At 38.5% G+C, this 26,264-nt stretch overlaps 1 protein-coding gene across 2 annotated transcripts in view; it reads right to left on the bottom strand.

Annotated features, from left to right (window-relative positions):
• The window catches only part of NFE2L2 (NFE2 like bZIP transcription factor 2), a 183,834-nt gene that overhangs the window by 68,098 nt on the left and 89,472 nt on the right, over nucleotides 1-26,264 (bottom strand). The window contains exon 4 of one of the 2 annotated variants that reach the window (XM_082658473.1): nucleotides 7,938-8,061. In XM_082658473.1, the coding sequence (XP_082514599.1) occupies nucleotides 7,938-8,024 (87 nt within the window). In that variant the 5' untranslated portion in view covers nucleotides 8,025-8,061. Of the gene's footprint in view, nucleotides 1-7,937; nucleotides 8,062-26,264 lie in introns of those variants that run through there. The other variant, XM_082658477.1, reaches the window with a different exon arrangement.

Raw genomic sequence — 26,264 nt, 5'->3', positions numbered from 1 at the left:
ATTAAGGTATGTACATTGTTGTTTTTTCCCTTTTTTAGAAATAATGCTATTGCACACTTAACAGACTACAGCATAGCATATACATAACTTTTATATGCACTGGGAAACCAAATATACATGTGATTTGCTTTATTTCGATATTCGCTTTACTGTGGTGTTCTGAAACCAAGTATGCAATATCTTCAAGTATGCCTGTGTATGCCCTGTACATAAGTCCAACCTATTGTTACAGCTAAATTTTCACCATCATTTTCTCTTCACATGTCCTTCATACCAGCTAAACTGAACTACTATTTCTGTTACAAACAAACACTCCACACCTTCTGACCTCCTTTCCCATCACCTTTGTTCATAGTTCATCTTCCTGGGGCACTCTCCATTCCCCCATCTCTGCATTTCCAAATCCTACTTATTCTTCAAAGCTCAGTTACAATACCACCTTCATAAAGCCATTATTAAAAAACAAAATTCAACTGAGTAAATTCCAAAGATCTTATTGTCTTTATTCAATGATTCATGAGTTGGGCAGTGTCCCATCTAGCAGATAGAAAGGAGCTCCAAGGAGCTGTACAAAATGGAAGACTTTTATAGGCAGAAGTGGGCAGGACAAGGAAAGAGCAAACTACCTCACATTTCTTTGGCGGATGGAAGGGGTCTATCAGGTGGATTACCTCACTAGTGCTGACCAGGAAATTCCAGACTGACTGGTTAAGATCACATTCCTGGGGGAGGTTGTAACTGCAATTAGGTTAGGTACTAAGTCTTGGTTTTTTGACATTGCCTTAGCACAGGTGACTCCATTTGGGGCCTGTTGTCTCTTTTTTAACAATTCCCATCCTTTGGGCAGCTTAACTGAGAGGTATGACAAGAAAAATTTAAGGTGTTAGTGCTATTCTCGGCTACTGCTCTGTAGTTCTCACAGCTTTTAGTGATCCTCTGTGTGGTATTCACAGGTCATGACTTCAGGCTCACAATTTTTTAGTTGGTCATTGTCTTCATTCATTTTCTGGCATTCCAGTCTTAGGGAGGTCATTTGCTTAGTGGTTAATGGCTGCAAACATGCATTTAAGGCTTTTGAGAGAATACAACATGCCAGGGAGACTACCATGACTATCATTAGTAGGATAATTCCCAATGTCTGGAGTGTACCTCAGAGCCACGGTCCCCAAGACTCGAACCAATGAAAATCAAATAAGTCAAAGAAAGAACTAGACGAAGGAGTCACCCTTTTAAGCCAGTGGCTTGATTAGTGATCGTATGTAACTGAGTTTCAAGTTCTGCAGAAGTGTTAATTCAGGTGCAGCAGGTGGTATTAGCTACAGAACAGGTATCTCCTTGTGCAGCTAAAAGATAATCAAGGGCTATCTTATTATCAAGAACCAACTTTGGCCAGAAAGTCCAAGGACTGTTGTTGGGCAGCTATTTTCTTAGCAGTAGATTCCACGATACTTTCAAGAGTTAAGGAGACGTTCCTGATCATAGCCTCATTCCCATTTACTCCTAACCAGGGAAGTGGGGACCTGCCAAAGGAAGAGAATTCTGAATCATGAAAAATGCCTGGTAGGTCCTTTCTAACCCGATGATGCAAAATTCAGGGGTGTTGGCCAGTGAGGTTTCTCAGTTTGATTGTGGACTATTTAGGGACATGGTTAGATAACTTAAGAGGTGTGTTCCCAGTTATACACTAGCCATTTAGGCATCCATAGGCCAAAGGGGAATGATAACCACCACATACAAAGATAAATCTTGTTGGGGCACAAACCGCTTCCACTGAAGTGGCACTGTTAATGGCTTCATTTGCAGAAATTGTTGAATTTGCCCATTCAAGCCAGGGGTCAGTTAGGCTTTCAGTGCATTCAGGAAGTAAATCTCCTAGCCTGAAATAAAAAGTTTTTCCAGACTCTAGATACCCTCCTTAGCAATGGCTTGGGAGATGTGGACAATAGTGTTATCTTTTTAGGTCAATGCCAGAGTAAAGAGAAGAAGGAGGAGAAAGGGTTTCACGAAGTCTTGATCCAGCGCCTTGAGAGGAAGCAGTCTACCTCTAAGTCGGCTACCTCTCTTCCTAGTCCATTTGACTTGAATACAGCTGTGAGATGTATACCTAAGGTTCAAATCCCTGAAGTTTCGCTGCCATCTAGGTAGTTAGGAGGATCTGATATAGTTCAAGGGCATTCTATGTTCTTAGTGATTCCAAATCAGAAAAGGGGGAGAAAATTGGAAATGTAGCAAGATATTTGAGGAAACTATAAGACTTTGGAATCCAGACCAGTTTATAGGTATATAGCAAAACCTTAAAGACAATTAACAGAACTAGAATATAATAGCTACAAAGGTGCAAACATAATTTTTCTCTCTACAGTTTCCCCCATTAAAAAAAAGATAAAGTTAAACCAATTTGTCTGCATTAAACTTACAGTGACTGACCATATAAACTTTGGTCATATCTGAGTCCATGTATATCTCTCTCAAATATGACATCCAGTCAAAGCCTTGGTAATATAGCCCATGTTTCCAATTGTGTCCTGTTACAAGGAGAACTGATTCATACTGAACTTACGCAAATAGCTAACTCTATTGCTGTGGAAGAATACTCAAGAATTTTCTAATTATAGAGGGATGAGGTAGGGAGAAAAAGTAAATGTTTCATCTGTGTTTGCAAAGGTATACTTTACCAAATTGCTACATGTCATGTATAAATTAAGAGAAAAGGTTTCCTTAAATCTGGGGAAAAAAACCATTAAGGAACCAGCAATGTTTCAAACAAAAAGTCATAAAAAATTATAGTCATCCTCCTCAGTTCGTTCAGTCCCATGTAATTAACACTTATTTTGCTTGAATCCAGTTTTTCCATTAGTTCTGGAAGTTCTTACCCAGTTCAGTTTTATGATCTTATAGTTACTAGAAACCTGTACTTCAAAGTCCTTTCCATGAATCTCCTTAAAGGTGAAGCACTTTTGCAAGAACACTTTTGCAAAAGCATCAGAGTAAAACAATTACTCTGTAAATGATAAAAGACATAAAAAATGGACATGGTTAAAGATCTAAAAAAGAAAAAAGAAGAAAAGAAAAAAAAAGATCTGATGAGAGTTTTTTACAACTTAATTGACAAGGAAATTTGGTTATTTCTGTGACATACACATTTTAAGATAATAATTGTGACTGGTTACATTAGACCAGAACATATCAGATTTCCAAGAATTTCTCTCAATTTCTGGAACACTTATAACATATACCTATACAAATACAACATAAAGAAGGCTTAATATTACTTCTTATTTGACAACGCTTCTCATGTAATTTAACATATCAAATAAGCCTAATTAGTTTAACCTCTCCCTTTCTATAAGGAGAAAGAACAAATCTTTTGTGATTTTCCAGGGACCCTCTGGGAAATCCTAAAGTTAGTTATAAATCAAAAAGAATTTATTTAGAATTTGATTTTGGGAAGTCTGTAAACAAATATCAAAAGATTTTAAAACAATTGGTCATATAGGATCATAGGTCACTGTGAAACAATACTTAGCCATTTAACCACAGTGACAAAGACTTTGAATGCAAATACAGAAGGTTACATAGTTCTGAGCAAAACTTAGCTCTTTTAATAGCAAGAAGACTAGGTTTATTCAAGTAATCAAAGACCTGATAAAAACAACAAACACAGGAAATTATTTTGATAAGACACAGAATCTTTGCTCTCTAGACAGATCACTTAAAAGGTAAAAAAAACCTTTGTTTACAACGTCATATTAAGAGCAGACCAAAATCCAAAAAAATCCTGTCCTTTCAACAGTGAGAAAACCAAATTTTAATATTGTACCAGCTTACTTTTGATATTAAAACTCATTCACTTAAATAAATTCATTTTAATCTTAGCCAGCTTGACTACATGTAAAATTCTATCGCCAAGATTCCTTTTCCACAAACCTTTACAAGTTTGTCTTGTTTTTCCTCTTTCTCGTTCTGAAATAACCAGTCTCACTTTAGGACAAAATTACTTTCTTTTTCCTCAACAAAAATGCATCTCTATTCCTTATACCTTCTTTTACTGAAAACATACATCCTACTTTCCTTGCAGATGGAGATGTTTCCCTTATTATTTCTAGTAGCTTTAATTATATATATATGTAAACATATATAAATATATGTATATATATGTGTAAACAATTGTGAACTGTCTGTTATATTAGCATTCTAATGACAAATTTATAAATACTTTTTATAATTTCTAGAAACATATGCTTTCTCATAGTAAAGTTTTCAGTGTGGCATGAAACATGTTTACTAATAAATCCAAGTATCTTTAGTCCTCTGGGAAAGGAAGCAAATGTAGAAAAGCCTGTGCTCAGCAACTAATGTTTTAGCATTTTATCTCACTTGGAAATGATCTAGATATATAATAACTATCCATCATTTAATTTAACTTAGCAAAACTTTAAGGTTTCAGTTTACCAAAAAGATTTGGGGAAACTATTTTAAAAGTTCACCTAAAAACTTCTATCCTGTTTATATCTATTAAATTCACTTACTTGGGATAATTATGTTTAGACTACCTGCAGAAATTTCATGAGACATTAGACAAAGTCAGCTGTCATCCCAAGCTATTTTTCTTGCTGACAAATTGTGTAACAAAGATTACATGAACTTGTTTGACCAAGAAACCTAAGTAGAATAAGTATGCCTCCATTATTTTAATGCTGATAATTCTGAAGACATACCTCTTTTAATTAATCCAACAACCTTAAACTAGCTTTTATTTACCAAAAATTATTTCAAATCATGTGAACTTGAAAAAACAAGTAGAGTTCTTTTACAAATTAATTTTGGTACTACCATCCAAAGGTAGAAAATACTACACATCTATTACACACACACACACACACACACACGCAAACATATAGACAGATGAAAACAGAGATATTATAGCTTCTGTTTTAAAATTACTGCCATGGATCAGGTATAATAATACAAAACTTACTAGTTATAAAAGAAGTTGGATCAATGTTTTCTGGTAGATGAAATAAGTTAAGGTTACCTGCTCAGATGGCTAGAGCTTTTTACTAATATTTGTGGAGAAGAATATAAGAGATTTTTCATTTGCTTAAGTTTAAAATGACCTCCCCTTCCACTTTTTTTGTTCTAATGAGAATTACCTCCCTGAAGTTTATATTTTAAAGAGATGACTTAGATAAGCGTTCTTGGAGCATTTCTGGTTTTGTAAAGGTTCATAAGAAAAGAACAGTTGTTTTTAATTCTTCAAGGAATTGGGTTGCAAGTTAAATGACATCATAGGTTGTTCCACCCATCTTTAGAAGGTTTTTCTTTTTCTTTGTGTACGTAGTTTTATTTTAGCTTAGTGGAGGAGGCCTAAAAAAATTCCTATCAGGGTCTGAATATCAGCTTTTAGACTGGCCAATTTCTGACCACAAAGCTGCTTAAAAATCCTTCTAAATATCTTGTCCATTTTCAGCCAGGACAAAGAGTAGATATTTCTGGAAGTGCTAAACAACTCCTTTGTTGTCCCCAAAGAAGGTGCAAAAGATATTTTATTTTTCTCTCTCTATTGGGTGCTGTAGACAAAGATCTGGGAGAGCGCGCTCTGGTAAGTATTCTCACCCTTAGCAGGCTTGGCTTCTGCCAGTTTTTCCAGGACCACATCTGCAGGCTCTGAGTGGGGTTTAAAGTAGAGAGTGTAGCTCCAGTATTTACCAGAATTTGGCAAGGTTTTCCACTGATTTTCATTCTAGTTTCCCTTGGCTATTTAAGGGAATAACGTAACAGTTTACCAGAAAATCCCTCAGAGTCTCATCAACTCTGGGAGGGGCCCATACAGGGGCCCTCCTTTGAGGGTCGATATGAGGGCGCTCATACCTACAAGTCTGTTGAAAATTATTCATAGGCTGTTTGAGGACATTATCTTTTCCAGAGTTCCAAGTGACTATACAACTGAGACATCAACCCCTGAGTCAGCATTTAACGATAGACCCCCTCCTAGGAGACTGTGATGTAGTGGACCCAAGCATCCAAGCTGGCCTTGGAGCCGTTATAACTTTAAAGTCAATAGCTTTGGTGGATTTTTGTTTACAATCTTGTTCCAAAGTCCTTTCAAAGTGTTCAGCTATGGTCACAAGTTCAGTCAAACAGGTAGCCAGCCTCCCATCCCATTTTTTTGTCTTTCTATTAATCCACTAACCTCAGGACATAATCCATCTACAAACAGGGTAGCTAGAGCAGGTTGGGTGACCTCACCTATTGTATGAAACCCAGAAAGCTGTAGGAAGAGCACTTCCAGATGAGCTTTAAAGTCTGTCACAGATTCATCTTTCTTTTGTTTGCATGTCTGAATAACAGACCAAGGAAGACTCTAGGAACGACTCTTAAAAGATCAGTTTCTAATTTGAGAGCATTTTATGGTCCATAGGGGACCATGCTGAAGATTGAGGATCTCAAATTATCATCCTCAGCGTTTTGCATTTTGCTTCCTTCATTTTTGTGCTTCACCAGATTCTACCAGCATGTGCACGAGCTGATAAAGATCTGACAGACCAGGGTCATAGGCCCGATAATGACTCTAAATTCTTCAAAAAACTTTTGAAGTGCTTGTTTTTTAATCCTCTCTGGGTTTAGCAAATTCTTTAAGTGTGGCCCTTAGTTCAGTCTTTGACCAAGGAGTGAAAGATACCTGAGGAGAATTGCCTGCAACCTTGGGTGGTTTTATTTTAAACTGCTTAATAGCCTCTTCAGAATGGAAAAGCAGTTCAGACAGAGAATTAGTAGAACGTGAATACTCAGGTAAATGAGGATAGAGAGGAACAGTAGGAGCCATGCCAGTCTTACAGTCTTTTATCTTAGGTACCTCTTGTGTCTTGAATTTTTTATTAGCCTTTGCAATGAATCTTTCAATGAAGTTATTTTGGAATCATGAAGGCTTTTGGAGCCTTCTGCATACCCATTAAGATATGTATCTCATTCTGTTTAATTTGGGAATGCTTGCTTTCAAGTTCACTTCATTAGATCTTGTCTAACTGGAACATTCCCCATAATGGCCACTGTAATCCTAGCTTGTTTTTAGTAAGATTTTGCCATTTTTGTAAAAATCTACAGCTTCCAGGTCAATTTACTTAGACATAAAATAAGCAGGTGTGCTGGAAGGTGGTGTGCTTAACTCTTTAGAATTTTAGAATTTAAGAGTTATTAATTAATTTTAAATTTTATTATTTTTTAATTATTTATTTATGTATTTATTTAGCTAAGCTTTTGGAGCCAAACTAATACTAAAAAGGGAATGTGCTGCTTGGTTGGGAATTGTGTGGTGTTTTACAGTGTACTTCATTGCCTGCAAATTTTCTTGAGGTTGGCTGGTGACCTAGTGTCCACCTACCCATTCTATGGCCAACTTATCCTAACACAGGAGTGTTAGAGTTTGGTGGCAAGTACTCTAATAGCTTTTAAGTGTTCAATCCATGCCCACCAATTTTTGTGGCTTTTAGGCTTCCAAGATCCTTGTCAATAATAGCCTTTCATACAAAACAAAACAAACATGTGAACCTTAATATACCACGCAGTAACCAAAGAAATGTTACTGCAGACTGGCCAACAGAAGGCACTGTGCACACTGCCAGCCATTCCCAATGTGGAACGGGGGTTGGGGAGAGAATTGAAACAAGAGACCCCAAAGAATGGGGACTGCAAGCTGATTCCAAACAAATGGGAAACTGCAGACTAAATTGCCAACAGTTACCAGTGTGGAATCTGGTCACAGAACAAAGGGCTAAGATTTCCAATCAAATGGGGAACTGAAAACTGAACCAAGGGCTAGGGGTTAGTTCTGGGTGGAACTGTCTGCTAGCTTAAACTGACCTGCCCTGGGCTGGAAAGCCAATTAAATCAGGAGCTCAATCCAAAGAGAGTGAAACTCAGAACCAAGAGGAACTTACCCATGGCCTTCGGAAATGGCAGGAAGACAGAGAACTCAGTGGGTTTGTGGAATACCATGCCTGTGTTTCTTGTTGTCTTGAAGCCATCAGAAGTTCACTTCAGATCCCACTGCTGCCACCAAATCTGTTAAAAAAAATATTCAACTGAGTAAATTTTATAGATTTTATTGGCTTTGTTCAGTGATTCATGAATTGGGTAGCATCCCATGTAGCGGACAGAAAGGAGATGTACCAAATGGAAGGCTTTTATAAGCAGAAGGGGGCAGGACAAGGAAAGAGCAGATTACCTCATCTTTCTCTGGAGGATGGAAGGGGTCTAACAAGTGGATTACCTCATTAGTGCTGACCAGGAAATTCCAGACTGACCAGTTAAGATTATATTCCTGGGGGAGGTTGAAACCTCAATTAAGTTAGGTATTAAGTCTTGATTGGTCACATGGCTTAACACAAGTGACTCCATTTGGGGTCTGTTGTCTCTTTTTTTTAAACACTAACAATGAATGCTTTGCTCTGCCCTGCCATCCTAAGAAGTTCCTGCTCTAGCTCCTGAGTTTTCATAGGTCTTTATATATCTCTTTTATGACACTGAACATTTACTTTGTGTATTAAAGTTATTGGTATTAATAATAATAAACATTCTTTATTAAAAATGTAATGCATTATTTCATTTTATCTTCCTAATGACTCTATCCCCATTTTGCAAGTTAGGAAACTGAAGCATGAAAAGGTTAAATAACTTATCCAGGAATGTGTAAGTGGTGGAGTCCGGGTTCAAATGAATAGAGCCTAGAGCCCATACTTCTAACCACTACTACACAAGACACTACTGTGGTTACTAGATTGGGAGCTCCTGGATGGCAAAAATCCTTGTATGCTCCATCTTTGCATCTCCCAAAGTACCTAATGCCACTCATTGCCCTTTAAAGTTGCTCAGTAAAAAGAAGCACATATTTGGTCAAATGTCCCTTTTCTCTCATCAGTAGGTGGATAAATTAGTGGCTGTTACATGGTGTTTAATGCAAATACTGCAGTTTCATTTCCCCACCGCTCCACCTCCCCCTTTCTCTGTTTTTTCTCCTTCTCTTCCCCCAGCCTGTGGAGAAGGTAATATTATTGGGAAGAGCAGAAGGGGCTTCTTTCTACTCTAAGGAGAGCTTGGAGGAGCTCTCCTAAGGACTAGACACTTCCTGAGTAATATTCAGGCAGCAGACCTTTTTAGCTGGCAAATGCTCTACAGTTTGCAACCTCAGGTCATTCCAGAGAATGAACCTTTTGAAATAAACACAGAGGAATGGGACCTTTTATTATCTCCAGATGGGACTGTGCAGCCTTGGAAGCTGTAGAAGTAGTTCTGCTATGCCTGGATCGCACTTTTCTTATCTTCCAAAAGGAAAGAAAGTTCCTTTCACTGAGAAATGGTAAATAGTGTTAATTAAAAGCCAACTTGGATTAAATTCTGCAGATTGACCCCACCCTACTCAATCCATATTTTTCTAGTTTACGTTTTATTTAACTTAGCATCCCTCTCATCTTTTAAAAATATGATACTAGGTTGAGTTGAAAACACACACACACACTCACACACACACACACACGTAAAACTGTCGTTTTTGAGTAGTTTTTGAGTTATCCAGGTTTAGGTGTTATTTTATAGAACAAGGATGAAATCTGAAAGTGGAATGTCCTTTAGGGTATACTAGAAAAGGAAGTAGGTTAAAGCATATCTGTAGTAGTTTTATTTTTCACTCTGTTAGTGGTGGCCAGCTGGGCAGCTTCCACATAGAAGATGCCCAATAAACATTTATTGAATGAACTCCATACTTAAAAATTTTGGGCTATAACATTATAAAATATAATTTCAAAATGGATGATGCCACCTATTGGTGAAGATAAAATATAAAACGATCACTAACATAATAAGTTACTTTTTGTTTCCCGATCATTTGTTACTTACTCCCATAGAGATTATAAGAATAATTGAGGAGCTGGAAGGAATAAATTGCTTGGTCCATACAGACATGAATCACTAATGTTTTCATTTGGTTGCTCTCTACTGGGTGCCTATTAAGTGCACAATACTTAGGAAGATTCTAGAGAAGTGAAGACATAGCACCTGACTTCAAGGAGCATCTTATCTAGTTGGAAAGAAAAGACCTATCTCCTGAGAATAGTCAGCAAATAAAAAAAAACAGTAAATAACCTGGGGCTTCCCTGGTGGCGCAGTGGTTGAGAGTCCGCCTGCCGATGCAGGGGACACGGGTTCGTGCCCCGGTCCGGGAAGATCCCACATGCCGCGGAGCGGTTGGGCCCGTGAGCCATGGCCGCTGAGCCTGCGCGTCCGGAGCCTGTGCTCCGCAACGGGAGAGGCCCGCGTACCGCAAAAAAAAAAAAATAAAATAAAATAAAAATAAAAAATAACCTGACATTAAAATGCATGATGTTCATTCCATGTATATGGTTATATTTTATTTATTATATGCTAAACGTACTTTTGAGACTCACAGGGAAGAAATAAGTCTGTTTTGCTTACCACTTACCCCAGGACTAGCACATCACTTAGAAGACAATTGATAAACACTATTGAATAATTGAATAATTTAGGTCTCATGGTTAAATACACGTAGTTTAGAGAATATTTTAAATCCTGACTGGCAAAATAGATCAGAAAATACATGTGAACACAGGAAGTCATATGGAGGAAGTGGGGTTTGAGTTCTGGAAAATCCCTCAAGGGATTTATAACCTAATACAGATGAAGCCATCAGTGTAGGGAGATCTCTTGTAATCTTGGATTTGTGTTTGAACTGGAGATTTTTTGTGGTTTGCTGTGTCAACCCACGCTTTTTCCTCAGTCGATGACTGAGTTTTTGCTCAATCCTGGTGAAGTCCAAAAGCAAAGGAAATAGTGGGAAGTTGCAAGGCTGTAAACATACATTTTACTCATGAAGTCTTACAGGCATTTGACCTAGAAAAGTTTTTTCTTTCTCTCTTCCTCCAGCCCAGCTATGTGCTTCAAAGTATTCCTATAATATTTGGTAATATATATCAAGAGTCTTAAAATGGTCGAACCTTTTGATCTAGTATTTCTCCTTCTAAGAAAGTATGCTAAGGATATAATCAGGAATGTGAACAAATGCTTTCTGGAACAAAGGGAAAAATCTATAGTCAATATGGAAGCAGTTAAGTTTTGCTACAGATTTAAGTTCTCGCACGATATTAAAAAATATGGCACATGTAGGTTATCCCTGAATGCAAGGATTACAGGTTGTTTTGATTTTACTCTAGTGTTAAGAAAGTCCTTGAAATTTAGTGGATGAAATTTAGCTCATCCATTCTGGTTATTTCTGCTTTCATTGTCTTTGACTAGACTACTTTACAACTCAGTAGAGAAAGAGGGTTAACATTTAGAAAATTGATAGTAGTGCAAATGTTTTCTGTCCATAGCTATGTAAACGATTTCTATTAATGTAATGCAAATGAATTTTGCCTGGTAGATAATATAAATCTCTGTATATCAAATCATTTGAACTGCCTATAACATCTTACTGGTTTCCTCAGTAATTGAGTTAAATAAAATCTTTAATATGTGTTAATTTGATATTTACATGAGTCATGATTTTAGCTTTTACCTAGCTTTTCAAAAGCTATCCTTAACACTATATATTTCCTAGATTTTCTACAATAAACACGTGTTGCCAATTTTTAAAAAATATTTATTTATTTATTAATTATTTTTGGCTGTGTCGGTCTTCGTTGCGGCATGTAGACTTCTCTCTAGTTGTGGCGGGCGGGCTACAAAGCACATGGGCTCTGTAGTTGCAGCAAGCAGGCTTAGTTACCCCGCGGCATGTGGGAACTTAGTTCCCTGACCAGAGATTGAACCCCTGTCACCTGCATTGGAAGGCGGATTCTTAACCACTGGACCACCAGGGAAGTCCCTGTGTTGCCAACTTTTAATTTAAGTACATTATACATGCATATCAAATTAAAACATGCATGTTTTAACGAAGTATGTATGCATGCATACATAAGTTTATAGCTCAACAAATTTTCACAAAATTAATACACGTATGTAACCAGTTTTCAGATCAAGGAACAGAACATTATTACCACTCCAGAAGTTGCCCTTGTGCCTCCCTCCTAGTCATCACTACTTCCCCACCAAAACAGACCTGACTTCTAACATCAGAGATTCATTTCCCCAAACAGGAATCGAACCTGGGGCCCCGGCAGTGAGAATGCAGAATCCTAACCACTGGACCACCAGGGAATTCCCCGTTTAACTTTATATCCGGCAGTGAGAATGCAGAGTCCTAACCACTGGACTGCCAGGGAATTCCATGTTTAACTTTATATAAATGGAATCACATGGTGTATACTCATTTGTGCCTGGCTTCCTTTACTCACCACTATGTTCATGAGATTCATCCATGTTGTTGCATAAAGTTTTAGTTCCTTCATTCTCTCTGCTGTGTAGTGCTCCATTATGTGAACAGATTAAAATTTATCTATGGGCATTCAGATTGTTTCTGGTTTGGGGCTATTACAAATAGTGTTGCCATGAATATTTGTGTACATATTTTTTGGTGAAAATATGAATACATTTCTGCCAACTATCACATGTATTACTTTAAAAGTTGAAAAAATAAACCTAAACTACAAAAAAAATCAGTTTCCCTTTTTTCTCTACAGGTCATTCCATCTAGATAAAATTCTTTTGATTAACAAATTCTTTTAACATGTAAATGTATTCCAGAAGAATTAATCCTCATTTATGCCTTACTGTGAATTTCTATAATCCGATATTGAGATCAACAGCTAGTTGAGAAGTTTCCACTGGTGCTGAAGGGTGTAAGGAAATCTGGGGTGAGGAAGAGGGAGAGGGAGATTTGGGTCTTACAGAAGGCAGTGAGTGTTGGGCCAGGTGGGAAGATGCAGTGACTTCCATTCACTCGAGGTCTTGGCTGTTTCCCTTTGAAAAGAATTGCTACAATAATTGTTAATGTGATTTATTTTTTTTTTAATAGTTTACAGCTGACAAAGTGCTTTTATATTCATTACGTTGTTTGATCTTGCTCTCACAAAAAGGTTGGTATTTTCATAACTGTTCTTGTTTTAGATGCTTAAATCTTAAAATTGGATATCATGGTTGGAGTGGTAGGTTAGGGTACATTTCTTCCCCACTGAGGCCAGGCTCCATAATCTAAGCACATCTAGTTCATGCTCTCCAGGTCAATTTGGTACTCTCCATTCAGTCCCCATCTCAGAAGTAAGGAAAGAAGGAGGAATTAAAAAGAAGGAAGAGCCGAAAATATGTCTTCACCATCCGTAAAGCACAGCAGCAATCCTGCTGGTCAGATGACAGAGGAGGAGGCTATGGTGCAGGCCTCTGGTGCACGGAGGCGGAATGGGATTCACCTGAAAACTCCTGACAGATACTCTCCAGTGCCTCTTGCTTCAGTGCCCTGAGAAAGGATTAAGGCTGATCCATGCCAACCCCGTCAGTGGGCTCATCTAACTTGGCAAGCATATTGTTGTTGACAGCTTCCAGGTGTGTGTTTTCTTAGACATGGATTCCATGCAAGAAAAATGCAATTTTTTTAACATCTTTATTGGAGTATAATTGCTTTACAATGGTGTGTTAGTTTCTGCTTTATAACAAAGTGAATCAGTTATACATATACATATGTTCCCATATCTCTTCCCTCTTGCGTCTCCCTCCCTCCCACCCTCCCTATCCCACCCCTCTAGGTGGTCACAAACCACCGAGCTGATCTCCCTGTGCTATGCGGCTGCTTCTCACTAGCTATCTATTTTACGTTTGGTAGTGTATATATGTCCATGCCACTCTCTCGCTTTGTCACAGCTTACCCTTCCCCCTCCCCATATCCTCAAGTCCATTCTCTAGTAGGTCTGTGTCTTTATGCCTGTCTTACCCCTAGATTCTTCATGACATTTTTTTTTCTTACATTCCATATATATGTGTTAGCATACGGTATTTGTCTTTCTCTTTCTGACTTACTTCACTCTGTATGACAGACTCTAGGTCCATCCACCTCATTACAAATAGCTCAATTTCGTTTCTTTTTATGGCTGAGTAATATTCCATTGTATATATGTGCCACATCTTCTTTATCCATTCATCCGATGATGGACACTTAGGTTGTTTCCATCTCCGGGCTATTGTAAATAGAGCTGCAATGAACATTTTGGTACATGACTCTTTTTGAATTATGGTTTTTTCAGGATATATGCCCAGTAGTGGGATTGCTGGGTCATATGGTAGTTCTATTTGTAGTTTTTTAAGGAACCTCCATACTGTTCTCCATAGTGGCTGTACCAATTCACGTTCCCACCAGCAGTGCAAGAGTGTTCCCTTTTCTCCACACCCTCTCCAGCATTTATTGTTTCTAGAGAAAAATGCAATTCTTGTTGCCAAGGTATTTAACAAGTAAACAAGCTGCAAAATGCTAAAGGGGAACATAAAGATGTCTCCAGGCTTCCCATTGGCCTCATCAGGAACTGCTTGTCTGCCACTTCCCACACTTCCCAAAAATTCTGCTGTAGATAGGGTGTGTTTTATCTTTTTTTCTTAATAAGTGTTTGAAAATTTATTCTTTTTAAAATTTTATTTATTTATTTATTTATTTATTTTTGTCTGTGTTGGGTCTTCGTTTCTGTGCGAGGGCTTTCTCTAGTTGTGGCAAGAGGGGGCCACTCTTCATCGCAGTGTGCAGGCCTCTCACTGTCGTGGCCTCTCTTGTTGCGGAGCACAGGCTCCAGACGCGCAGGCTCAGTAGTTGTGGCTCACGGGCCTAGTTGCTCCACGGCATGTGGGACCTTCCCGGACCAGGGCTCGAACCCGTGTCCCCTGCATTGGCAGGCAGATTCTCAACCACTGCGCCACCAGGGAAGCCCTGAAAATTTATTCTTATACGTTAGGAGCCAGCACTGTATACCCAAAAGGCGCCTCTCATTTAATTTGTGGATTAAACAAATAGTATGATTCCCATTTTAAATCTATAAAAATAAAGGAGTCCAGGAGATTAAATAAATTATTCTGCATCATATAATAAGTTATTAAAACTGTATTCCTAACCTGTAATTAGGTATCTATTCAAGTACCTATCCTCCACAGAGAACCCGTGGTCTTGAAGTCTCACTTTCTACAGATCAGAACCATTAACTGCAACTTGGTCAGGCTACCAGTTTTGGACACATTTCCACAGTGCTAGCCCTGCCTCAAGAGCAGGCAGCCCTCAGCTGCTTCTTATTCTCTACCTTTTAAGTATCCAAAGGATTTGGTTATTCCATAGGCCTCTGAGATAAATGCTTGATTATCCTTTCAGGATTTCAAAATTGTTCTTCGGGGACAGCCTAACCCTGATTGCTCAATTTTGCAGGCAGAAACACAGATTAATCATCACTACGTGAGTTCCTTTTTACGCTATCTGAAGTTTCTTGGATGGCTTTTCAACTTATGTAATAAAGGGGTAGACTATTTAATGTTTCTTCTGCAAATGGCATTTTCTAAGTGTATTTCAAATTCTAAAAAAATTTTTTTTTTTTACTGATGAATGTAAATTTGAGTTTCTTAAAATTTAATGAAGCACTTTACACAAAGAAAAAGAAAAAAAGTTGAAGGGCTAGTTATGAACAGCATCTGACACAGACTGGGACTGAGCGTTTTGTAAGGTAAAAAATTATGACGCTATGGTATCTTATCACTAAAAAGTGCTCCATGTGGGGCAGCAGGAGGGAATGAGATGCTTCTAAGAATAGAGTCATGAAATCTGCTTGCCTCTGTGAAAGACTAGGAGTTACTGGGTGCACCAGCCAGGTGAAGGTGGAATGAGAGCTACACATTCTGTTAAAAACATTTTTTTAAAATATAGTTGTCTTATTACAAAAGGAACACTTCCTCGTACTTCAAATAGAAAACATGACTAAGGAGAGAGGGGAAGAGAATAAAAAACATCTTAATACCACCACTGATTACTAATTTCTGCACTGGCTTTCCATAGTTTTGGGAATTAACTTCTAAATCAAGGGGGGAATGAGAATTACCCTTGAAAATACCTTACATCGCTCAGTGTCAGAGAATGTTGCTTCCTCAGTTGAGCCCTTATGAAGTAGTTGTGTTAATAAGCCATGTTATTTAAGTCTAAATAAACAAATAAAAATAAAAGAATCTGTTAATACTAGAATCACGTTCATCATGACCAGATACTACAAATATGAACAGTGCACGGGACCAGAAATGGATCAAATTTACATCACCTTTTTCGGATTAACTTCGGGTTAAGTTCAAGCTAACTGAAAGGCAAGTCAGGCAGAAGTCATCACACCATTTAAAACATTCTCTCTTGTTCTCCTCCTCCTCCTCTCTTTCTTCCCTTTCCCTCTTTCCTTTATTCTTTCTCTTTTGCCTTCTACCTTTACCAAATTTAGGTGAATCCTCATGAAGCTGAATGCAAAATGGTGTGGTGCTGCTGTATTAATACATTTGTATCTACCCTTCAATAACTTTTAAAGTTACAAATATACGTACATACTAATTAAAAAATTCAACTAGTACAGAAAGTATAAAATAAAAAGTAAAAATCTTCTCTTTCTATTCTCGTGTCTCATTCCTTAGCTTTCTTTCCACTTGAAGAGATGTAGGCAAGACCCAGAGTTGGGTTGGGGGTGAAATCAGGGGGTGTTCCTTTTTGCACTTTTATAAACTGTGTCGTTTGTGAGTGGGTCTGACCTAAAATCATTTTAGTGGGATTTGGAGAGCAAGAGGAGATTAAATGCATGGGCTCATTCTACCATTTTGAGTTAGGAGCCCTTTAAGGGCTTTTAAAACCACACTTACATTCACACATTTATTTATTTCACAAAATTGGAATCAATTGGTTGATTGGCCACCTGTGTTTGTCCTTAATAAATTTTAAAATCTTATCATATGAATAAATATTTATCTATTACAATACTTTAAATATAAATAGTACACATTATATGGATGTATTTATTTAACTAAACTTTTATTGTTGGCTGCTTAGGTTGCTTTTACTATTTCTGTATGATGAACAGAGCTTGGATGATCTACCCAGTAGCTCAGTCTTTGCATTTATGCTTGATTACTCCCTAAGGATAGAGTTCTAAAATTGAAATTCCTCACCAGAAGATACATACATTTTTTCAGGCTTTTGAGTGTATGGGGGCACCTGCTGTTCTTCCATTTTAACTGTGTAGTCTAGAAGTTAACAATGAATTTAGCTTGTTTTGTAGGGTGGGCCACTACTTCAAACTGCTTTCATGTCAAGATCTGCCTCATCTTTCTACGTGGGAGTTCCTACCATCAGGCTTATGGAGGTGGAAACATAATCCTCTCCTCCTATAAACTGGAGTGAGTCACTATCAGCTTTCCTTCCTCCACCCTTACTGAGTCCATACATATCCGTGCTTTTTTTTTGAGGTGGAATTCAGCCTAAGGGATCCATTGGAGTGGAATTGGAAAAAAGCATCTGTTCTAGGTCATTCTTGCTTCCAGGATGGAATTTACCTCATCTCTTAAACAAAGCCATCTTAAGATAAGCTATTACCTTAAGAGCTAACTTTAAAAATCTTAACCAATATAACAAAGTAAAAAACATCTACACAAGTCTTTGAAACTATTAGCAGTAAAAATGGTTATTATTTTTTTAAAAGTAATGACATGAACTTGGGATGGACAGTTATTTTGTCAGTTAGATCAATGTGGACTCTCTGACACCTGGGTAGATTCCCTACCTGATTTGTGTTCCTTCCCATTTGCACACTGGATGACTTTCACAGAACTTTTCGGAACATAAAGAAAACCCAGCACATGGGCATGCACACACCTACACCCACCACCTACCCACACTCCGCTTTCTGTTTGTCTTGCTATCGCTACTATCACACCACCAGCACCAAAGTCTAGCAATGGTTTTAAAATGTGTAATGTGGTCATTATGGCTGGTCACGGCACTTACTAGGTTAAAAAGCAAAGGAAAAAAAAAAAAAGCAAAGGCAATATAAAAATGAATTTTCAAAATCTGTAGTGGCATATACTGCTTTAAACATAAAGCACTTTCACACATCCGGTGCAATCTTATAATTCTCCTATTAAATAGTTATTAAGATCCCATTTCACAAATAACAAAATTGAGATGGATGGAGGTTTAAAAATTCCTCAAGACAAAGCTTGGAGTTATCTTCCATTTCAGTCCTCTCTCCTTCCTGCAGGTGCTGTGCCCAGGGATCTCATCCTACCGAAATTGCTCTTAATCTAAGGAGGAAGCGACAAGATAAACTGATCACTCTCTAGGGTTAGGGATTTTATGTTTCTTCTTACAAAGCCACGACATTCTGCCTTCCATCAGGACCATGGACTGTTTGATCAGGCTCCTACATTTCGTGATTACTACGTAACGAAATGGAGAAAGTGGTGCCGATTTACTTTTCTCTAGGACTAAACTCGTGGTCACAGAAATCTAGGATGAAATGTTCCAGTAAAACTAGTTCCCACAGTAGGTCATCTTACATTCAGCTAATTAGGGATTAATTTTCAGGAGATTCCAGATAAACAGGGTAATTAGAACTTTGTAAAACACTGCTGTAATGTCTTAAATGATCCCTACCAGAGATCTGTTTTCTCTGAAGTGGCTAGAGGCACTAATTTGCTCAAGTTGAGAACTGGTATCAGGACAGAGACATCTACCTCATTCTGGAAGAGTAAAGAATAGAGAAAACACCAGACATTCCACTTAAAACGGTCAGGTTTACAAGTTAAGGTACCCAAGAAATGCAAAGAATGTAACATGGTTCATAATCAAGGACTGCAGTCAGATTAGTTTACAAAATTGTCTTTTGGGGAACATGTAGATATTTTTCCATAAAAACCTTATATTTAGTGACTAGGTACCAGGTTCATCCATAAAATCTGTCAAGACTATATTGAGTCTACGGGACTTCCCTGGCGGTCCAGTGGTTGGGACTTCACCTTCCAGGGAGGTAAGATCCCACATGCCTCATGTCCAAAAGGCCAAAACATGAAACAGAAGCAATGTTGTAAAAAACTCAATAAAGACTTTAAAAATGGTCCACATCCGCAGTGGTTGAGAGTCCGCCTGCCGATGCAGGGGACACGGGTTCGTGCCCCGGTCCGGGAAGATCCCACATGCCGCGGAGCGGCTAGGCCCGTGAGCCATGGCCGCTGACCCTGCGCGTCGGGAGCCTGTGCTCCGCAACGGGAGAGACCACAACAGTGAGAGGCCCGCGTACCGCAAAACAAAAAAAAAAGTGGTCCACATCAGAAAAATCTTTTAAAAAATAAACTATGTTGAGTCTAAAATGGCACTTTCAGTTTCCCAAAGTTTCCATCCTTATCCTAATCCCTGTGGAAGCGTGAGTGAACGCTGGGAAATTGACACTTGAGACCCACTGAACCCTGAGGGGGACTGTGGGTGGAGGTGGGCCCCTCGGAAGGATCAGTAGTTCTCAGATGAGCATAAGAGGAAACATATGCTACTTCTGGGAAATGACCCAGATGAAAGGGCCATCAAAAACAACAATAGCTGTTCATATATCTGAGTTCCAAGTGTCAAATCAATGGTTAGTGATTGAAGCACTTAGGTTTCTTTCTAATTAAGTTAAATTCCGTTTGTGTTTCCTATGAAAGGGACTCTTGTATTTCTTTCCTCCCTATCCCATTCAGTCATCAGAACTTGTGTTGGACACATAGCTGGTGCCTACAAATACTCGCTTCATAAATTGAATAAGAAGATTAACTAAGATGACTGGCAAACCTTGGTGTGATGGATCTTTGCAAAGAAAAATTCTGGAGGCAAGTGGAGATGATAATAAGAGGTTTGTCTAAGATCTGAGAGGCAAAGCAAGGGTGGGCAAATGGATTATTAATGAGCATTCACACGAAAGAGTAAAGGGAATCAATCCACAGCAAAAGCTTCACCACTAACGAGAAGCGAGGGCTTTAGGCATGTTATCTAACCTCAATGTCCTCATTTATAAAATATAGATAATAACAGCAATTACCATACAGGGTTATTATGGAAATTAAGTAGGACAATACATATAGAATAATTAGAAGAGTGCCTGGCAAATAAGAACTGGGAGAACCGAGGGGCAATTGCTGCCAGGTGCATCTATGCAGATGGTCAGATCTCTAAGGAACCCAGAAACAACAGAAGACTCCTAGACATAAAGGGGCCAGGGGACCCCTACAATGTATATCAGTCTTGGCCTTATCACTGTGAACTAATTAAGGACCAGCTAAGACACTCACCCTGTTCCAGAAGCCTTGGCACTATGTAAGAGCCTGAAATTGTATAGCATGGCTTGGAAATGACCATTTCAGTATGACCTGAAATGACCAGTGTTATTTTCCTAAGGACCCAGACATATAGGGACATGAAATAAAAATTGAGCTGAATAATAAAAAAGTCATATTTCACAACCCACTTCAGCTATTATTATTAGGGAACCAAAGGATACATCGAAATGTCAAAGGAAAGAGCAGGGATTCAGGCACAAGGCAGTTGAGAAGAATTTTGCTCTAGATGCATGTTTTTGTTCCAGGGGCCACCCCGTAATTTCTAAAGGAGGATCCTATACAGAGAAATCTGGTTGTAGGGAGTTTGTTTCAAAACCTCCTTTGTATAATACCTTACATCAGATTGAGGCATCAGTTGTTCTATATGAAAAAAATTGCCTGAAGTGGTTGTGCCTCTAAGTGGGGAGAGATAGGGTGATGGAGCTTGTTTAACCCACCTAGGAGAACTCGCTTTTTCCTCAAGCCTTTTATTTACTTTTTCCAGTTTTATTGAGATATAATGACATATATCTGTACAAGTTTAAGGTGTACTGCATGATGGTTTGACTTACATATATTGTGAAATGATTACCACAACACGTTTAGTCAGCATGCATCATCTCATGTAGATACAATCAAGGGAAAAAGCAGAAAAAAACTTATTTTCCTTGTGACACAAACTCTTAACTATTTTCCTATATATTATACAGCAGGGTTAACTATAGTCATCATATTGTACATTACATCCCTCATACTTATTTATCTTATAACTGAAAGTTTGTACCTTTTGATCACCTTCCTTAAATTTCTCCTCCCCCGGCTCAACCCATTCTGGTAACCACAAGTCTGATCTCTTTTTCTAAGAGTTTTTTGGTTTTTTTTTTTAAGATTCCACATACAAGTGAGATCATACAGTTTTGTCTCTCTCTGACATATTTTACTTACCACAAAGCCTTCAAGGTCCATATTATTGTACATGGCAGGACTTCCTCTTTCTTATGGCTGAATAATATTCTGCTGTATACATATATATATATATATATACACACACACACACACACACACACACACACACACAAACACACACATATATATAATATATCTCACAACTTCTTTATCTATTCATCCACTGATGGACGCTGAGGTTGTTTCCACATCCTCAAGCCTTTTAGAACAATATTCCATACCTGACCCCAGTTCCTTAGATTGGATAATAAAACTACAAATCTTTAAAAGTATTCTAACATTCACATTTACTCACCAAGTCTAACCTTGGGCTTCTTTTCATTTATTTGAAAGCAGATCAATTCTTGCTATAAGTTTTGAAAAAGAACACAGTGCTCTTGCAAAAATGATGACATTCCAAGAGGTAGGGTAAGGAAGAAGAGGCGAAGCAAGTGCTTGAAGTGGACTGTTGCCATTAGAGAGGTGTGGGATCTGGAAAATCGCTATCACAGAAAGTCATATTGAAAAGAGGTTCAGTAAAATTCATGGTTTGTAGCTCCATGTTTTACGGTATAAAAACTCGCCTAGGTTAACTGTGTTAGATATAGCCTCTTGGCACTCAGCTTCATTTTCACCAACTTCTATAGATACCCCATTGCACAGCATTATAGGAGTTGGAAGGCTCAAAACTATATTTCCTACTTTTCATCATATACAGAAATCAGTATCAGATGAATTATAAATCTAAATGTCAACAGTAAAACAAGCTTTCACAAGAAAACATAGGAGAATACCTTTACGACCGTGGAGTCAGCAGTCTTAAACTGGATACTCACAAAATAGACCATAAAGGAGAACCTCTGATGAACTGAACTACATCAAAATTATGAACATCTTCATCAAAAGACACTACTAAAGGAGTGAAAAAACAAGCTGCAGAGAGGCAAAAGGTGCTTCCGATGCATATACCCAACAAAAGACTCATATTCAGAATAAAGAACCAAAAAGAACAAGAAAAGGTCAGACAAGCCAACAGAAAATTGGGCAAAAGACTTGGACAGGCACTTCATGGAAGAGGATATCCAAATGGCCAATAAATACAAGAAAAGGTGCTTCACTTGTTAGACATCAGGTAAATAAAAACTAAAACCACAATATGATTTCCATACATCACATTAGCCTTTCAACAGAATGGCTAAAATGTAAAAGATGGAAAATATAAATTTTGGTAAGGATGTGGCACATCCATTACTTTGGAAAACGGTTTGGCAATATATACTTGAGCTAAGTGTATGTATCTCCTATAACCCAGAAATTCCATTCTTATATATCTAACTGAAATGTATACATATGTTATTTTCATAGCAGCACTATTTGTAATAACCAAACTGGAAACAATCCAAATGTCCATCTGCAGTAGAATACATAAATGTTGTTATATTCATCCAATGGAGCACAATACAGCAATGAAAATGAAGGTACAATTGCTACACGCAACATGGATAAATCTCACAAAAATAATGCTGAGTGAAAAAAGTCAGTTATAAAAGAGTACATATCATATTATTCCACTTTGTATAAGGTTCAAAAATAGGCAAAACTGCTCTATGATGTTAGAAGCCAAGATTGCAGTTAACTTCAGGGAGGATAATGCTTAGAAAAGAGCATAAGGGGTGCTTCTGGGTGCTAGGAATTTCCATCTCCTCATCTGGGTGCTGGTTACATGGGTATGTTCACTTTAGGAAAGTTCATCAAGCTGACTAATTGTGATTTGTGCATTTTTCTGTGTGTATGTTATACTTCAATAAATATTGACTTATAGCTAAAAAACTATGACTATATAAACTAGATTTTGCCAGTCAGATATAATGAAGTGAGATGTGGAATGTAAAAGGAAGATGGGTGCTATTTTCCCTGCCTGTTAGTTTTCCCTGTTAGTTGCTGATGTGTATGCTGTATTAGAAATAATTTTCAGTGGCTAGACTTTCTCTGCCTCCATGTTGTCACCACCTCCATTGGTAAGAACTGGCTGTGGTATTGGCAGTGGTCTCCATAGCTTTCTTTTTTTTCTTTTAATTTAACTTATTTTATTTTATTTATTTTATCTTTGGCTGCGTTGGGTCTTCGTTGCGGTGCGCGGGCTTTTCTCTGGTTGCGGTGAGCAGGGGATAATCTTTGTTGCGGTGCACAGGCTTCTCATTGTGGTGGCTTCTCTTGTTGAGGAGCAAGGGCTCTAGGCACGTGGGCTTCAGTAGTTGTGGCACAGGGGCTCAGTAGTTGTGGCTTGTGGGCGCTAAAGCACAGGCTCAGTAGCTCAGTAGTTGTGGCACATGGACTTAGTTGCTCCGTGGCATGTGGGGTCCTCCTGGACCAGGGCTCAAACCTGTGTCGCCTGCATTGGCAGGTGGACTTTTAACCACTGTGCCACCAGGGAAGCCCTAGCTGTCCCTTTCTTTTGGTTATACTCCCAGGTTCACACTGGCTTATCTATCCAAAGCCCTGCACTGCTGACTCAAGTTTAGCTTATGGTCCGAGGCCAGTATCATGTTATTATTAGCCAAAATTTTCCATGGATTGAGGTAGACTTGTAGAAGATTGAAAAATAAAACTTTTCAGCCATAAGTAAGAGTTTTTACCTGGCCCTCCAATACACAATACCTAATACAACAGCTTAAACAGCATAAACAATGAGAATCAGCAGCCTAAAGAAAAATGAGCTAATAAGTGAAGAGAGATTATTGAATTGTGGAATTGTACAGTTAGAAGGGACTTAGAAATTGTCTATATATACGAGGAAGCTGAAGCTCAGATATGTACCCAGGCTTCTAGTCAGGGCTTATTCTGAATACTCTTGCTGCTCAAGGTATGGCCCTCAGACCAGCAGCATCAGCCCCAGCTGGGAACCTGTTAGAAACGCAGAATCTCAGGCCTCAAGACACGCGAAATCAGAATCTGCATTTTAACAAGACCCCCAGGTAACTGGTGTGCATGTTAAAATTTGAGGAGATACAGGCAAAAGCACCACGGGCTCTTGTTCTATTATTTAAAATCTTGCCTAAATTATATTGCATAGAAAAACCTGATCTCTTTTGGGCAAGACCTGTATTATTACAGGTCTTAGTCTAATAGATTATTTTGAATAGCTGGATTAAAGAAAAAGACAAGCTCTCTCTAATGATTTCTGCAAGAAGAGGGCATCTATTTGAGCTGGGTTAGTTTTTAATGTTCCCATGCAGATTTTAATCCACTAGAAAAATTAATAGCCTATTTGGTAGTAGCATGTCCTGCAAAAATAAGTGCAATGAAATGAAAGTATTTAAATGGATATTTAAACTATGCAGTCAACAGTGATTTAGTTTTCAATTACACAAAGGTAATTACACTAGAATCTACCTCATTCACCCTTCCGTGAGAAAATGCTGGAGTGTTGTAATAAGCTGATGCTTTCAGACAATGAGTGATCTCCACTCCTTGTTGGCTAGGACCTGAATTCATTTACTGTAAGCAGTTTAGGGTGTAAGCAAGAATATAAATGATGGAAACATCCTTTGTGACCCTTCTGACAAAGGAAGTCTCATCACTATTAAGGGTGCATGTGAGGCCACAGGCTCTCAGATTGGGGAGGGCTCACACGGCACGCAGATTTGGCTCGTGAGAAAGGAGCAGGACTGCGGCAAAGGGGAGTTCCCCAGCTGGGCTCTTCCTATGACACTGGTTCTCAAAGTTCGAGTGCAGAGGGCTTCTGGGGTTCTGGTCATGTTTTATTTCTTGATCTGGGTGTTGGTTTCATGAGTGTCTTCAGTTTATGAAAATTCACTGAGCTGTTCACTTATAATAAATACACTTTGCTATGTGTATGTTATACTGCAATAAAAAATTCAAAAGTGCAGAAAGTTACAGTTACATAAGAGCAGATTTCTCTCCTCTCTCCCTCCTATTCAGATGCAGGTGATCTATGTTCCTTACTTTGAGAAACACTGCATAGAGAAATCCAGGGGCTACAATCAGGGAAAACTGATGACCAAGCTTCATTTACCCAACATATTCATAGAGGTGGATAAGTAAAACCAAACAAGTTATAATGCCTAGTGCAGGGTGTAATATTAATACATTCTTCTGGTCTTCATAACATCCTTGGGAGGACAATATTATCTCCACTGTACAGATGAGGCAAATGGCACCCATAGAGGAGGCTGAGCCAAGAGGCCATGTCAAGTCTCTAAGACCAAAGCCTATCTTATTCTCACCAGCACCACTGCTGGGCAGCTTGAAAGAGTAAATAAGTCACAAGGACAGCCTGAGGGAGTGAGAGTGACAGAGAAAGAACACTGAATTCTTCGCCAAGGTAGTGGATAGTCATTAAGGGCAGACTGCAAACAGGAACCTCTGGTCTTTTTAGAATCTTCTGGTAAGTAGATGGCAGTTTCTCAGAGGCAATGCCCTAAGGCCACACTCATGGGATCTCTAATTACCTGGAGAGGGTCCTGGACCACGTCCCAAACTTGGCTGAATATCAGAATCACCTTGGGAAGATTTGAAACATACAGATTCATCAGCTCTACCCTAGAGATCCAGATTCAGTACATTTGGGATGAGGCCTAAAAAGCTCTTTAAATACCACCCCAGATAGTCTGATGATCAGCTGGGCTTGGGAACCACTATTGTAGTCATGACTGACCACATACAGAGTTAGACCTGAACTGACCTTGGTAGTAGTTCATCACAAGCCCACCAGGGGAAAGCAAAGGGCCCATTATGGTTGCCCTCAAGCTGAATAAATGTAACCAAATGTCAGGCCAAGAAGCAAAGCAGAATAAAAGGAACCTTGCTTCCATCTCCGGGCTATTGTAAATAGTGCTGCAATGAACATTTTGGTACATGACTCTTTTTGAATTATGGTTTTCTCAGGGTATATGCCCAGTAGTGGGATTGCTGGGTCATATGGTAGCTCTATTTGTAGTTTTTTAAGGAACCTCCATACTGTTCTCCATAGTGGCTGTACCAATTCACATTCCCACCAGCAGTGCAAGAGTGTTCCCTTT

The sequence above is a fragment of the Grampus griseus genome, assembly GCF_964374135.1.
Source record: "Grampus griseus genome assembly, chromosome: 7".
Taxonomy (NCBI): Eukaryota; Metazoa; Chordata; class Mammalia; order Artiodactyla; family Delphinidae; genus Grampus; species Grampus griseus.
The sequence above is the reverse complement of the archived record's forward strand: the minus strand, read 5'-3'. Positions and strand labels throughout refer to the sequence as shown.